Source organism: Triticum dicoccoides, chromosome 4A, assembly GCF_002162155.2.
Source record: "Triticum dicoccoides isolate Atlit2015 ecotype Zavitan chromosome 4A, WEW_v2.0, whole genome shotgun sequence".
Lineage (NCBI taxonomy): Eukaryota > Viridiplantae > Streptophyta > Magnoliopsida > Poales > Poaceae > Triticum > Triticum dicoccoides.
Genome location: NC_041386.1, coordinates 474563793 through 474580408, shown reverse-complemented (window position 1 = coordinate 474580408; position 16616 = coordinate 474563793). Strand labels below are relative to the sequence as shown.

The window sequence follows — 16616 nt, the reverse complement described above, 5'->3', positions numbered from 1 at the left end:
CTGCGTCGCTGGGTAACGGGAGAGGGCATGAAACCAGAGCTTCCGCTACCACCCTGGTCCAAGATGAACCGATGTAGCGCGATGCAGAGGGCGAGCTCCTGCACGTCGTTGACGGCGCCGGATCCGACGCCACTGGAGGCCGCACTGCTGCCGTCACTCGGCACATATCCGACTGGAATTGGAGTGGACTACGGTGTAGGGTTCATCTGGATTGGGATTATATGTAGGGTACGTACGGGTCACGGTGGGCCGAGCTAACGTGGCAGACCTGTCTGGACACGTCGGGGCCTCGACATATCCATCCTAGATTTGGATTGGATATGAGAGGTGCTACACAACCTAGAAGTTTGGAGCCGGTTTGAGGAGCCTAGCTGGGTCGGGTTTTTTTTTTTTACCAGGGCGTAGGCGGTTTGAGGTACCCGGCAAGGAGGCAAATCGAACGGTTGTATTTGCGTCAATCAGACGGCCGCGCGGCGTCACGCGCCGGTCGATCGGCGGAGAGCACTGGCCTCCACCCAATCGGTCCGGCTGACCCAAAAACCCAATTTTGAGTCGTGGCACCCAAATCATCGGCCCCGAATCGCAACGCGAGCTGACCTGAGGGAGGCGCTACCGAGTGATCCCGGCGCCACGCGCCCCAGCAAAACCACGGCGACCAACTCTGCGCGGGCGCAGATGGTGCCGCCGTCCACCGCACAGCGGCTCTGCTTCCTCTCTCTGCTCCTCCTCCTCCTCCTGGCCGCAGCCGCTTCTGCCACCGCAGATGCTGCGGCGGCGGAGGAGTTCACGGAGGAGCTGCTCCTCCGGCCGCTCCCGGACCGCAAGGCGCTGGCCCATTTCCACTTCCGCTCCTCCGCGCCTCCCGCTTCCGCCGCCGGCCGACACCACCACCTCTTCCCCAAGGCCATCTCCCAGCTGGTACTTACCCCCCATAGATCCCTCTTCTCAACCATAGAGATCTCTTGCTACCTGCGGTCCTATGGTTTCTGTTCGGATAGCTCGTGTAATTAGGGACGCAGAAATTAAGCCATCTGGATCCGTAGGCACTCTACCGAGAGTAACACCAGGTGCAGTGACTGCCTCAAAGCTGGTTGCTGTTGAATGTTGATCTATTTCAGGCTTGCAGCTAGGATTAGATTGGGGTATTTATTCTCCTAGTCAGTTTCCTATTCTATTGTGGAAATGATGCAATTAAAATGTCTGTAAAATCTAGGATACCTTAATTTCCAATCGACTTGGCTGGTGCTTCTGTTTGGGCTTTGCGAGAGAGACATGGATAATCTCTAGAACGTAAACTGCCTTAAGTTTAGATCAAAATTTGTCAAAGTGTTGATGCAAGTCAGGATTATAAAGCACTTGGCAGAGAACAACCTATCTAGTTAACTTTCTAGTTTCCTCATGAAAAGTGCTCTTGCCTATCTATGTTTATTTCTCCCTATTTTAGCACCTCAGCTGCTAAAATCCAGGCATTTCCGAACCTCTTCTATTCTGTATGATAATTACACGGTCATGAACTAGGAGTAAAGGAACCTCCACTGCTCATCTATTTAATAACTTCCTACTGCCTTGTATGAATGTTTTGGAATTGCTGTTAAGATCATTCTGTTCTGTCTGAACCAGGTCCAAAAATTTCATATTAGTGAACTGGAGCTATCTTTCACACAAGGAAGGTGGAATTATGAGCAATGGGGCGGATATGATCCAGTGTCAACAAATAATGCAAAGCCCCCTGGTGTTGAGCTGTGGGCAATTTTCGACCTTCCTTTGGCCGAGATTGATGCCACATGGAAGAACCTGACACACACATTATCGGGACTGTTTTGTGCATCCATCAACTTCTTAGAGTCTTCCACTGCATTTTCTGCTCCTCGTTGGGGATTTAAATTGAATGAAGGCAATCTAAGATATGGGGCATTGCCTCGGGAAGCTGTCTGCACAGAGAATCTAACACCTTGGCTGAAACTTCTACCGTGTCGTGACAAAGCTGGGATAGCTTCTTTGCTGTACAGGCCTTCAGTTTATAAAGGATATTACCATTCACAGAAGCTAAAATTGAAATCATCACAATCTCTTGGTATTATTCTTGATCAAACACTCACAGTTGTGCTGCAACCAAATACAGTTAGTGGTAAACAGCTACATTCTACTGGTGGACAACTTCAGCCCAGCTGGTCCATGGAACATCTGTTCAGTAAGAAGTTATCAGGGAAATGTCTTGTTTCTAAATCCAGCAGAGTTTTTGTAGAGATTGAGAAAGGCATAGTTGACAATGTTCACAAAGCTGGGTCAGATGTTTCATGGAATAATGATTTATTTGTATTGTCAACTGCCCCAGACAGGTCCCTCAAAGAATTAGATAACTTGGAAGTCCAATCCTCTTCACTATATGAGTATGATGTTAACAACTACAACAATGATAAGCCTTTGAATGTGGGCATAACTTGGAAGCTTCCCTTGATATGGTCTTGCACCCGTGCGCCGTATCATGCAAGTAGATTTCTTATGGGTAGCGGAAATGAAAGAGGCTCAATTGCTATGTCATTTCTATCCACTGGTCTAGATAAGCAACTAGTGGACAGCTCAAATGATTGTTCGATAAAGGCTGTAGTTTTCCAGGTTGTTCCATGGTACGTTAAGGTCTACTATCACAGCCTAGAAGTTTTCATCGATGGGAATAGCAAGGCTATATCAGAAGTAGTTGACAAGATACATGTCACTCCATCAGAAGACAAGCTTTTGCCTGGTACAATGGAGATGCTTCTTAAGTTTCCTTGCAGTATGCAATTGGCTACCCTTACTTTGGACTTCGACAAGGTGTGCTCTGCTGCTTAAACTACCGAAATTACGTTCCTTTTGGATTTGAAATACACTTTTTACTCGTATTGTACTTCTGACCTTTAGGCCAAGTCTTCACTTGTTGCTTGACCACCGTTCATTCTGCAGTTAATGATATGCATGCATAACTAAATAATTTCACCGACTTATGACTATGGTATATGGACCTTTTTTCAGGGGTTCCTACACATAGATGAATACCCTCCTGATGCTAATCAAGGATTTGATATTCCATCAGCTTTGGTTAGCTTTCCTGAGTTCAACTCTAGCCGAAGTTACCCTGAAGCTGATCCATTGTTTGTATCGCCTTTGCTAGAGAACTTCAAGGTATATGCTGTAGAGATGTTATGGGTTCATCAGTAGTGTCAGGGAAAGAAAAACGCTTACTATGGCGGAGATGTGAAATATTCTGCTTTAATTTTTCTCACTGCGGTATGTCTTTATCCTGCAGGAAGATGGTGTTGTGAAGTCGTACACAGAAGTGTTGCTTGTTCCATTGACAACTCCTGATTTTAGCATGCCATACAATGTTATCACCTTCACTTGCACTGTCTTAGCTCTTTATTTTGGCTCACTACTTAATGCTTTGAGACGAAGAATTGGCGAGGAAGAGAGGGGATTGAAGAAAGCAGGTATTTTAAGTACTTGGTTCATGTCATACGTTTTTGTTTTTCATGATGCTGTCAGCTCTTGTTAGGGAATTGCAATTTGCACTGCTTCAGTCTCAATCTCAAATGCTGAGGTGGTCGACGATTTATTTTTTCTGTTGGATCTGAAACCTTGACGCAGCGGTAAAGCTGTTGCCTTATGACCATGATGTCACGGGTTCGAGTCCTGGAAACAGCCTCTTGCAGAAATGTAGGGAAAGGCTGCATACTATAGACCCAAAGTGGTCGGACCCTTCCCCGGACCCTGCGCAAGCGGGAGCTACGTGCACCGGGCTGCCCTTTTTTATCTAAGTGCATTTTTCAACCCTGAACTCTTGCCCTAGTCTAATTTACAACCCTGAACTTCAATACCATCTAAATTACAACCCTCAACTCTCAAAACCGGTCAGGATTCAACCCTCCCCTCCTTGTTGACCGGTTTTGACCAGGGGTGACCAGTTTTGACCAACAGGTCCAATCAGCATGCCATGTCGAAAAAAAATTCAAAAATTCAAGAAAAATATAAATAAAAATCTGTAAGATCGAGAAAAAAATCAGGGAAAAAATAAAAAAAAACAAGTTTACGAAAAAAGTTTGTGAAAAAAATTCAGAAACTTTTCTGTAATTTTCGGGGAAAAAAATAAAAAAAATGAACATTTTTGGAAATTACTTTTTTAGAATTTTTTTCTATTTTACAGTTTTAATATAATTTTCTTGGGAATTTGAATTTTCTTTCCCTTGGATTTTTTTATTTTAAGTATTTTTGGTTTTTCATGGAAAAGTTGATAATTTTGTTTTTCGGAAATTCGATTTTATTTATTTTCCCTGATTTTTTCTCCGGAAATTTGAATTTTTTATTTCTTTTCCTGGATTTTTTTATTTTACAGCTTTTTAAAAATAATGCTGATGTGGCATGCTGACTGGACCCGTTGACTGGTCAAAACCGGTCAACAGAGAGGGGAGGGTTGAATCCTAGCCGGTTTTGAGAGTTGGGGGTTGTAATTTAGACTGTATTGGAGTTCGGGGTTGTAAATTAGACCAGGGCAAGAGTTCGGGGTTGAAATATGCACTTCTCTCTATATTTTTCCCCCAAAACTGAAAGCATAGGACTAGTATTGTACTAGGAGAGTTCAAATGCCAAAGCAGTATGAGGTACTCCCCTCTGTCCCCATTTGTAAGACGCCCTATATCTCTTACATGACGTCTTACAAAAAGGAACGGAGAGTTCTTTTGGGTATCAATAAACTGAGGATTGGAACAAGGATTGATATTCATGTAAAGATCAATTTTCTGCCAGCAGTACGGATTCAATTGAAACGTATTGTTTTCCTTCGTTTCATCAACCATACTTAATCTTCTGGATAAACTTTTTTGGGTTTTGCCCTCTCCCCTGCAGAAAGGAATAAATTCTTTTAGGGTTTAGATTATTAGACTCACAGAGCGTATGTTGATATAACATAAAAATGAAAATTTGACGATATTTTTCTTCTGTTTACTCTATCATTCTTTCTGATTGCAGTTGCTGGTCTCAGTCTCAAAAGTTCGTTGCAGTGTTTCCTGTATGTAGCATTGGAACATAAACAATCTTTAAGGTGTTATGATAGCTTCTGTGTCAAATTTGTGGTTACCTCATGGTGTTGAATCATCCATCTAGTTGCTTCATATTGTTACACAAATGATTTTTTGCTGGCAATTGCTTGACTATTTTGATTCCTTGAATTTGACCTCAACACATCTCACTAGCTTTACTGGTAAGGATTGTAGCTTACCACAGCTTAAACATTTGTCTAACCAGTGTCAATTCTGTAACAGATAAGAGACGAGGTCTCATTCCCCTATTGATAGCTAAGCTAAGGGGGCAGAAGGTTGATCCGTCAGAATCAGAATCCACGTCTCCTGCATCTCTGCTGAGGTCAAAGCTACTACTCAAAGTTGTGTTTGTCGCAGTAGTAGCTATTGTGTTCCATTATTTGTCGAACAGTTAGAGAACTAATACTGCTGAGAATTTTGATCAAATCCACGGTGGTAGATCGTATCCTTCTTCTTTTGTAGCATGTATGTATTACCTACATGTACAGGTGCTTGCATCGGGGCCATCTTTTCTGTGACATCCTTGGTTGTTAAGAAGATTCTGCCCCAGTTGCAGCTTGACACCTTGTACATTTTTGTAGCGTGGCGGTTTGTACTCCTTTCTACAGGTTGACCTACACCTCATTCAGACATTCCAGCCCCTTTACTTATTACAGAGTTTAACTGGCGAGAAATGCATCCTTATCCTTGTTTTTTTTCTGAGACATTCTCGCTGGGCTTTATTCAAATTGTCCCAACATTTACAGGAATAAAATTCAAGTCTCCGGGTTGGCCTAACCAAACATGGTGACCAAACCCTAAAGAAAGTGCATGCCTAACGAGATTGTGAGCCTTGAAATTCGAGCTCCTATACTCGTGAACAATGTTACAAGCAGTAAAAGAACGAGAGCGATCTATGATTTTATGTATGATTGCAGCATGCCCGGCGAACGATCCCTGCTTGATATCATCCATCACCTTTTCGCAATCAGAAGCCACTTGTATTTTCTGAACATACAGATCCTCCGCAAGTGAAAGTGACTCACGTACTGCTAAAGCTTCAAGTGTAACAGGGTTATGTATATGTTTGATAGTGATTGCCAATGCACCCAAAAATACTCCATTGCTGTCTCTACAGACCACAGCAACGGCTCCCATATTATCATTTAGTATTGCAGCGTCAGCATTCATCTTCACATGATCTTGTGGTGGTGGTAACCACTGTGATGGTCTGCTCAAAGTGCTCTTGATTGTCTGGTTCGGTATCGCTAGAATTTGAATGTCCCTTAAGAAAGAATTGATGAAGTGATTGATTTGCAACGGACTGTCATATATACCCTCATGAATAGCTCTCCTTCGTGCCCTCCATATCGCCCAAAGTGTCACCACCATGCGCGTGAACTCCTCATGAGGCAGAAATTCATGCATCGTGAACACCCAATTTTTTGCATTCAGACTCAAATTATCACACATTGTTTCAACCAGCTCATTAGATGATAAAAACCACACGCACCTCGAAACGACACAATCAATTAGGGCATGCTTCCAGCTGTCCTCTGCCAAACAGAAGGCACAGACACAGCTCGTTGCCATATGCCTATGCTGTAAAACATCCGTGGTCGGTATCGAGTCGTTACACAATCTCCATATAAAGTTCTTTAATTTTGACGAAACCTTGATATTCCACACGGACGTCCAAGCTTTCTGCTCTCGTACCATAGCTGACGATCCTCCCGTCCCGTCCAAGAGATTTTCCCGCTACCTCTTTAAGTTTGACAACAATTTATAAGCTGAACTTACTGAAAACTTGCCACGACAGTCCTCTCCCCAAGCCCAGAAATCTTCTATCTTTTTTGTACACAGTGGGATTTTTAGTATCTCCTCAACATCAACAGGTACAAATATTCTCCGTAGCTCTTCCTCTCGCCATGACGAAGATGAGGCATCAATGAGTTCTGAGACCAAAATAGGTGGCTGGGTTACCAGTGAGCAGATCGGCCTCATAAGCCCCGCCCTTGGCAACCAGTTTTGATTACATATACTTGTTTTCTCTCCTGTACCAATCCTTCTAATGATGCCTTGAGATATCACGTCCCTTCCATCCAAAATAGCTCTCCATATTTGTGAGGGGTGATTACCCAACTCCGAATCCAAAAAAGAAACAGAAGGATAATATACTGACTTAAGTATTCTTGCGCTCAGCATCATAGGTCCTTCAATCGATCACCAAGCCTGTCTTGCAAGGAGTGACAAATTGAAAAGCTCAATATCCCGAAACCCTAAACCTCCCAAAGACTTTGGTTTAGTGCGTACGTCCCAAGCGACCCAACAAGGCTTCCTCTTGCCTCTCTTACTGCCCCACCAGAATTGTCGAATCATCGATGTAACATTTTCACATATACCTCGTGGCAGTCTGAAGCACGCCATAGAATAAACCGGAATAGCTTGGGCAACCGCCTTTATCAAAACTTCATTTCCCGCATAAGACAAAAGTTTCTCCATCCATCCCTTTATCTTTTCCCAAACTCGGTCTCTCAAATATTTGAAAGTTCCGCTCCTCGAGTGACCCACATCAGTTGGCATGCCCAAATACCTCTCACTGAGTTGTTCATTGTGCACATCAAGAGAGTTTTTATGCCTTCACGAACGGACTGTGGGCAACCCTTGCTGAAGAAGATAGAGGATTTCTCATTATTCACCCTCTGACCAGAAGCATTACAATAGGCAGTCAACAGGTTTGATACCTCAGTCGCCCCCTCATTACTCGCCTTAAAAAGCAACAGGCTATCATCAGCAAAGAGAAGGTGGTTAACAACCGGAGCTGTCGGGGCCACCTGTACTTCCGCAAAAAGCGATGATTGAGTTCCATATTTCAAGAGGCACGAGAGGCCCTCTGCTGCAATCAAGAAAAGATAAGGGGAGATTGGATCTCCCTGTCGGATACCCTTGGTGGGTTTAAAATGTTCTATTTTTCACCATTGAACAACACTGAAAAAGAGACCGACTTAATCATACCCATGACAACATCAATCCAAGCTCGTGCAAAACCAAGCTTGCTCATAATAGCCTCTAGATAAGACCATTCCAGTCTATCATATGCTTTCATCATGTCCAGCTTCAAAGCACAATGACTATTTGATTTTGCCTTGCTCCGCTTCATGAAATGCAGACATTCATAGGCACATATTATGTTATCAGTTATCAATCTTCCATGAACAAAGGCAGACTGTTCTTCAGAAATAATATCTGGCAATATCTGCTTTAATCTATTCGCCACCACCTTCAATGCAATTTTATACAGAACATTGCATAAACTTATGGGTCTGAACTGAGTGAGAAGAGTTGGGTTCATTACCTTTGGTATTAAAACCAAGAAAGTATCATTAATACACCCCGCACTTTCTTCTCCCTTGACAATGCGCAACACCGCCCTTGTGACCTCTTCCCCACAAACATCCCAGTGCCGCTGATAAAAATGAGCAGGGAAGCTGTCCGGCCCTGGAGACTTTGTAGGGAACATTTGAAATAAAGCTGCTTTCACCTCATCTCCAGAATAAAGAGCACAAAGAATGTCATTCATATTTGATGTGACTTTGCGTGGCACATGCTGTAAAACAACCTCCATGTTTGTGACTCCCTCGGTCATATATAAATCTTTATAAAAATTCGATACCATCTTCTTAAGCTCTGCGGGATCATCCACCATAATTCCCAAAGCACCCGAGAGCGCCTTGATCATATTTTTCTTCCTTCTCATACTTGCCCTCATATGAAATAATTTTGTGTTCTTGTCCCCCGTAGTAAGCCACTCGATTCTCGACCGTTGTCGCCACAGTATCTCCTCCCTATGGTACAATTCAACAAGCCTTTCATTCATCTTTGTTCCAGATGGCTAGGACCAGTACGCATTGGGTCAGCCCGAAGTCTACCCAATTCCTTTTTTAGATTTTTGATTTCTGATTGAACTGATCCGAAAGTGTCCATGTCCCAACGCTTTAGCCTGTTTGCCAGCCGAGCCAACTTCTCTTTTACATCATCCACTTGCACCCCTGGCTGACTTGACGACCACGATTCTCTGATTGTATCCTTCAAACTATTATGGGTTTCCCATGCCACTTCATACCTGAAGATCTTGGGCGCTGTCCTTGGTGTTGTTTGCTCCCGATTCAGCTCGAGATGGATAGGACAATGATCCGAAGTGGCTGCCTCTAGGTGGGTCAAGCTTGCATTAGGAAAAAGAGCACACCATTCTGCCGACCCGAGAGCGCGGTCTAATCTGACCCTAGTATAAGATCCACCCGCGACTTTCTTTTCAAATGTCCAAAATCTTCCCTTGAACCCTATATCCATCAACATGCAGCCGTCCACAACATCACGGAAAGCTTGGATCTGGGCATTACTCCGCTGTCTGATTCCCTCATGTTCATCCGGACGAAGAACTTCGTTGAAGTCACCTATGCAAAGCCACGGTAGATCACTAGAATTGCTTATATTTTTGATAGTGTCCCATGTTTGATGACGAAGGTGGGTCTGGGCCTCCCCATAAATCACTGTCATTCTCCATGGATCTAACCCTGGTTCACGAATTGCAACATCCACATGGTAAACCGAGTACCCAAGAACATCCACATGGTAAACCGAGCATCCTTATCCTTGTGTCTGCACTAAACCTGATCATGGGCAGCCCGGCCCTGGCCCACAAACCTGGGCCAGGCTGGGTTGGGCTTGTCACTTGAGCCGGGTTTGGGCTTTGTTTTACAGCCTGAGGGGATATCTGGGCTGGGCCCAGGCTTCCATTTTTCAACATTTTGGGCTGGGCTTAGATGCGTGGAACTAAAAAAACAACACTTGTGTTAGGCTTTTGGGCTTTGGTCTTGCATTTGGGCTGGGCTTGGGCTTGAGAACATGCATATTTTTGGGCTTCAGGCCAGGCTTGGGCTTGGGCTTGGAGTATGAGGTTGGGGCTTTTTGAAGCCTGGCCTGGTGTATGATCAGGTTTAGTTTGCACCTTGTACATTTTTTAGCAACTTTAGCAACCATCAGAATGTGCATGGAGTGCGGTCCATGAATTTTTTGAGGCTGCCGAGGCAACGCACAAACTCAGAGTTTGTCATAATGTGGTTTTCTTTTTATTTTTCTTTAACTTTTGGTTTCATCAACTCGGTACTCATACACTTAGTTGGAGGGATTCAACACTTAAATTGACATGACATTGCAATACAATGGTCTTATATAGGATACATAATTAACAGACGAGTAGTTCAAAAAATGTCACTTTTACACATATATATATGTAGCAGCTATAGCCTGCATTTTCATGAGCCCGAGTCGATAGTGAATGCTATGAACGGGACATGCATATGCGAGGAGTTGGCTCGCCGACTAGGTAGGGCATTGTGACGGTCCGATGCGGTTCTCGTCGGAGTGAGACTTGTAGGGGACGTGAGCAACATGGTAAACGCGGCCACGATCCTTGGTGTGCGCTCCCTTTCCGTGTCCATTTCCTTGTTGCTGGTTGTGCCACCTCGAACTCACGCCAAATGGCATGCTCCTCTCCAGTGTCTCCACCGCCAGTGACTGCACGATGACGGTCTCCTTAAGACTTCACCGAGGCGGACGACCTAAGGCATATGAGGCGTATCGGACATCATATGCCTCCTTAACAATGAGGCGGCCATCTGTGCGTCATTGCGCAGACTTTCAGGCTGGCAGGAGGTGGCCTGCGACGCACTACAGCCCGTAATGCACTCCAACCCATCTTGGTGATCCCACTCCTTAGGGACGAGGGAAACATTCTCCTGCACGACCTCAAGCGCGTCCCGGTGATCCCACTTCTCTCCTTAGTGATGAGGGCGTCCTCCTTGTCCAGGATCCGTTCCTCCTCCGTGAGCAGCGCCCAATCCAACCATAGGGAAAGCATCATAGTGAAGATGAGGGGAGTGGAGCCAGAGAGGGAAGTGGAGAGGGAAATGGAGTTGTGGGCAGCGAGGAGATGAACCGGGGACGGGGAGCGCCGGCCTATTATAGCTGTGGGGCGGTGGACGGCGAAAAAATGTGGCGGACAAATGGCATGGACAGTTGGCCACACGGCAGCGGCCGTCAGTTTGGCCTGTTTTTGTGTGCAGAAGCCTTCTTTGAATGGTGTGATTTGAAGGAAATATGCCCTAGAGGCAATAATAAAGTTATTATTTATTTCCTTATTTCATGATAAATGTTTATTATTCATGCTAGAATTGTATTAATCGGAAACATAATACATGTGTGAATACATAGACAAACAGAATGTCACTAGTATGCCTCTACTTGACTAGCTTGTTAATCAAAGATGGTTATGTTTCCTAACCATAGGCAAAGAGTTGTTATTTGATTAACGGGATCACATCATTAGGAGAATGATGTGATTGACTTGACCCATTCCGTTAGCTTAGCACTCGATCGTTTAGTATGTTGTTATTGCTTTCTTCATGACTTATACATGTTCCTATGACTATGAGATTATGCAACTCCCGTTTATCGAAGGAACACTTTGTGTGCTACCAAACGTCACAACGTAATAGGGTGATTATAAAGGAGCTCTACAGGTGTCTCCAAAGGTACATGTTGGGTTGGCGTATTTCGAGATTAGGATTTGTCACTCCGATTGTCGGAGAGGTATCTTTGGGCCCTCTCGGTAATGCACATCACATAAGCCTTGCAAGCATTGCAACTAATGAGTTAGTTGCGAGATGATGTATTACGAAACGAGTAAAGAGACTTGCCGGTAACGAGATTGAACTAGGTATTGAGATACCGATGATTGAATCTCGGGCAAGTAACATACCGATGACAAAGGGAACAACGTATGTTGTTATGCGGTCTGACCGATAAAGATCTTCGTAGACTATGTGAGAGCCAATATGAGCATCCAGGTTCCGCTATTGGTTATTGACCGGAGACGTGTCTCGGTCATGTCTACATTGTTCTCGAACCCGTAGGGTCCGCACGCTTAAGGTTTCGATGACAGTTATATTATGAGTTTATGAGTTTTGATGTACCGAAGTTAGTTCGGAGTCCCGGATGTGATCATGGACATGACGAGGAGTCTTGAAATGGTCGAGACATAAAGATTGATATATTGGAAGCCTATGTTTGGACATCGGAAGTGTTCCGAGTGAAATCGGCATTTTACCGGAGTACCGAGAGGTTACCAGAACCCCCCGGTAACCTAATGGGCCTTAATGGGCCTAGTGGAGAAAGAGGAGAGGAGGCCTAGGGGCTGCCGCATGCCCCTCCCCCCCCAAGTCCAAATTGGACAAGAAGGGGGGGGGGCGGCGCCCCCCCCCCCTTTCCTTTCTTCCCTCTCCTCCTTCCCCCTCAAGTCCTAATCCAACTAGGGAAAGGGAGGGGAGTCCTACTCCCGGTAGGAGTAGGACTCCTCCTGTGCGCCTCCTCCTAGGGCACAGGTGACGATGTGTGTTGGAAGTAGTAACTCGAAATGGGAGTTGCAGAATAAACAGAAACTAGTAAAAGTCGAGGTGACGATGTGTGTTGGAAGTAGTTCCAAGATTGATATGATCATCATCGCACTCTCCCTATACTTTCAGGATTAATGTTGAAACTAAATAAGTGTTATTTCGTGTTTTCATTGAGCATGAATATTATTTGATCATGTTTATTGCAATACGGTTATTCATTTAAGTTAGAGAACAATTGTTGTTCTGTTTACATGAATAAAACCTTCTATGGTCATACACACCAACGAAAATGGTTTGTTGGATCTCGATCGTAGTGATACACATATTCATAATATTGAAGCCAAAAGATGCAAAGTTAATAATGATAGTGCAACTTATTTGTGGCACTGCCGTTTAAGTCATATTGGTGTAAAGCGCATGAAGAAACTCCATGCTGATGGGATTTTGGAATCACTTGATTATGAATCACTTGATGCTTGCGAACCATGTCTCTTGGGCAAGATGACTAAGACTCCGTTCTCCGAAACAATGGAGCGAGCAACAAACTTATTGGAAATAATACATACTGATGTATGCGGTCCGATGAGTATTAAGGCTCACGGCAAGTATCGTTATTTTCTGAACTTCATAGATGATTTGAGCAGATATGGGTATACCTACTTGATGAAACATAAGTCTGAAACATTTGAAAAGTTCAAAGAATTTCAGAGTGAAGTGGAAAATCATCGTAACAAGAAAATGAAGTTTCTACGATCTAATCGTGGAAGAGAATATTTGAGTTACGAGTTTGGCCTTCAGTTAAAACAATGTGAAATAGTTTCACCACTCACGCCACCTGGAACACCACACTGTAATGGTGTGTCCGAACGTCGTAACCGTACTTTATTAGATATGGTGTGATCTATGATGTTTCTTACTGATTTACCACTATCGTTTTTGGGGTCATGCATTAAAGACAGTTGCATTCATGTTAAAAAGGGGAACCATCTAAGTCCGTTGAGACGACACAATATGAACTGTGGTTTGGTAAGAAACCAAAGTTGTCATTTCTTAAAGTTTGGGGTTGCGATGCTTATGTGAAAAAGTTTCATCCTGATAAGCTCAAATCCAAATTGGAGAAATGTGTCTTCATAGGATACCCAAAGGAGAAAGTTGGGTACACCTTCTATCACAGATCCGAAGGCAAGACATTCATTGCTAAGAATGGATCCTTTCTAGAGAAGGAGTTTTCTCTCGAAAGAAGTGAGTGGGAGGAAAGTAGAACTTGATAAGGTAATTGTACCTTCTCCCTTATTGGAAAGTAGTTCATCACAGAAATCTGTTCCTGTGACTAATACACCAATTAGTGAGGAAGCTAATGATGATGATCATATAACTTCAGATCAAGTTACTACCGAATCTCGTAGGTAAACCAGAGTGAGATCCGCACCAGAGTGGTACGGTAATCCTGTTCTGAAAGTCATGTTACTAGACCATAACGAACTTGCGAACTATGAGGAAGCGATGATGAGCCCAGATTCCGCGAAATGGTTTGAGGCCATGAAATCTGAGATAGGATCCATGTATGAGAACAAAGTATGGACTTTGGTTGACTTGCCCAATGATCGGGAAGCCATAGAAAATAAATGGATTTTCAAGAGGAAGACGGACGCTGATAGTAGTGTTACTATCTACAAAGCTAGACTTGTCGAAAAAGGTTTTTGACAAAGTTCAAAGGTATTGACTACGATGAGATTTTCTCACTCGTATCGATGCTTAAAGTCTGTCCGAATCATGTTAGCAATTGCCACATTTTATGAAATCTGGCAAATGGATAACAAAACTGCAATCCTTAATGGATTTCTTAAAGAAGAGTTGTATATGATGCAACCAAAAGGTTTTGTCAATCCTAAAGGTGTTAACAAAATGTGCAAACTCCAGCGATCCATCTATGGACTGGTGCAAGCATCTCGGAGTTGGAATATACGCTTTGATAAGTTGATCAAAGCATATAATTCTATACAGACTTGTGGTGAAGCCTGTATTTACAAGAAAGTGAGTGGGAGCACTACAACATTTCTGAAAAGTATATGTGAATGACATATTGTTGATCGGAAATAATGTAGAATTATTCTGCAAAGCATAAAGGAGTGTTTGAAAGGAGTTTTTCAAAGAAAGACCTCGGTGAAGCTGCTTACATATTGAGCATCAAGATCTATAGAGATAGATCAAGACGCTTGATAAGTTTTTTCAATGAGTACATACCTTGACAAGATTTTGAAGTAGTTCAAAATGGAACAGTCAAAGGAAAAGTTCTTGCCTGTGTTACAAGGTGTGAATTTGAGTAAGACTCAAAACCCGACCACAGCAGAAAATAGAAAGAGAATGGAAGTCATTCCCTATGCCTCAACCATAGGTTCTATAAAGTATGTCATGCTGTGTACCAGATCTATTGTATACCCTACCACTGAGTTTGGCAAGGGAGTACAATAGTGATCTAGGAGTAGATCACTGGACAACGGTCAAAATTATCCTTAGTGGAATAAGGATATGTTTCTCGATTATGGAGGTGACAAAAGGTTCGTCGTAAAGGGTTACGTCGATGCAAACTTTGACACTGATTCAGATGATTCTAAATCTCAATCTAGATGCATATTGAAAGTGGGAGAAATTAGCTAGAGTAGCTCCGTGCAGAGCATTGTTGACATAGAAATTTGCAAAATACACACGGATCTGAATATGGCAGACCCGTTGACTAAACTTCTCTCACAGGCAAAACATGATCACACCTTAGTACTCTTTGGGTGCACATAGCAATGTGAACTAGATTATTGACTCTAGTAAACCCTTTGAGTGTTGGTCACATAATGATGTGAACTATTGGTGTTAAATCACATGGAAATGTGAACTAGATTATTGACTCTAGTGCAAGTGGGAGATTGAAGGAAATATGCCCTAGAGGCAATAATAAAGTTATTATTTATTTCCTTATTTCATGATAAATGTTTATTATTCATGCTAGAATTGTATTAACCGGAAACATAATACATGTGTGAATACATAGACAAACAAAATGTCACTAGTATGCCTCTACTTGACTAGCTCGTTAATCAAAGATGGTTATGTTTCCTAACCATAGACAAAGAGTTGTTATTTGATTAACGGGATCACATCATTAGGAGAATGATGTGATTGACTTGACTCATTCCGTTAGCTTAGCAGTCGATCATTTAGTATGTTGCTATTGCTTTCTTCATGACTTATACATGTTCCTATGACTATGAGATTATGCAACTCCCGTTTACCGGAGGAACACTTTGTGTGCTACCAAACGTCACAACGTAACTGGGTGATTATAAAGGAGCTCTACAGGTGTCTCCAAAGGTACATGTTGGGTTGACGTATTTCGAGATTAGGATTTGTCACTCCGATTGTCGGAGAGGTATCTCCGGGTCCTCTCGGTAATGCACATCACATAAGCCTTGCAAGCATTGCAACTAATGAGTTAGTTGCGAGATGATGTATTACGAAATGAGTAAAGAGACTTGCCGGTAACGAGATTGAACTAGGTATTGAGATACCGACGATCGAATCTCGGGCAAGTAACATACCGATGACAAAGGGAACAACGTGTGTTGTTATGCGGTCTGACCGATAAAGATCTTCGTAGAATATGTGGGAGCCAATATGAGCATCCAGGTTTCACTATTGGTTATTGACCGGAGACGTGTCTCGGTCATGTCTACATTGTTCTCGAACCCGTAGAGTCCGCACGCTTAAGGTTTCGATGACAGTTATATTATGAGTTTATGAGTTTTGATGTACCGAAGTTAGTTCGGAGTCCCGGATGTGATCACGGACATTACGAGGAGTCTCGAAATGGTCGAGACATAAAGATTGATATATTGGAAGCCTATATTTGGACATCGGAAGTGTTCCGGGTGAAATCGACATTTTATCGGAGTACCGAGAGGTTACCAGAACCCCCCGGTAACCTAATGGGCCTTAATGGGCCTAGTGGAGAAAGAGGAGAGGAGGCCTAGGGGCTACCGCGCGCCCCTCCCTCCCAAGTCCGAATTGGACAAGGTGGGGGGGGGGCGGCGCCCCCCCCCCTTTCCTTTCTTCCCTCTCC

General features: G+C 43.4%; 1 protein-coding gene across 1 annotated transcript; it reads left to right on the top strand.

Annotated features, from left to right (window-relative positions):
- Positions 1-554: 554 nt before the first annotated feature.
- Positions 555-5760, top strand: LOC119286273 (GPI transamidase component PIG-T-like). Its single transcript, XM_037565646.1, has 5 exons — positions 555-918; positions 1621-2814; positions 3013-3162; positions 3287-3467; positions 5295-5760. The coding sequence occupies exons 1-5, from the start codon at positions 676-678 to the stop codon at positions 5465-5467; spliced, it is 1941 nt and encodes a 646-aa protein (XP_037421543.1). The 5' UTR covers positions 555-675; the 3' UTR covers positions 5468-5760.
- The last annotated feature ends 10856 nt before the right edge of the window (positions 5761-16616 follow it).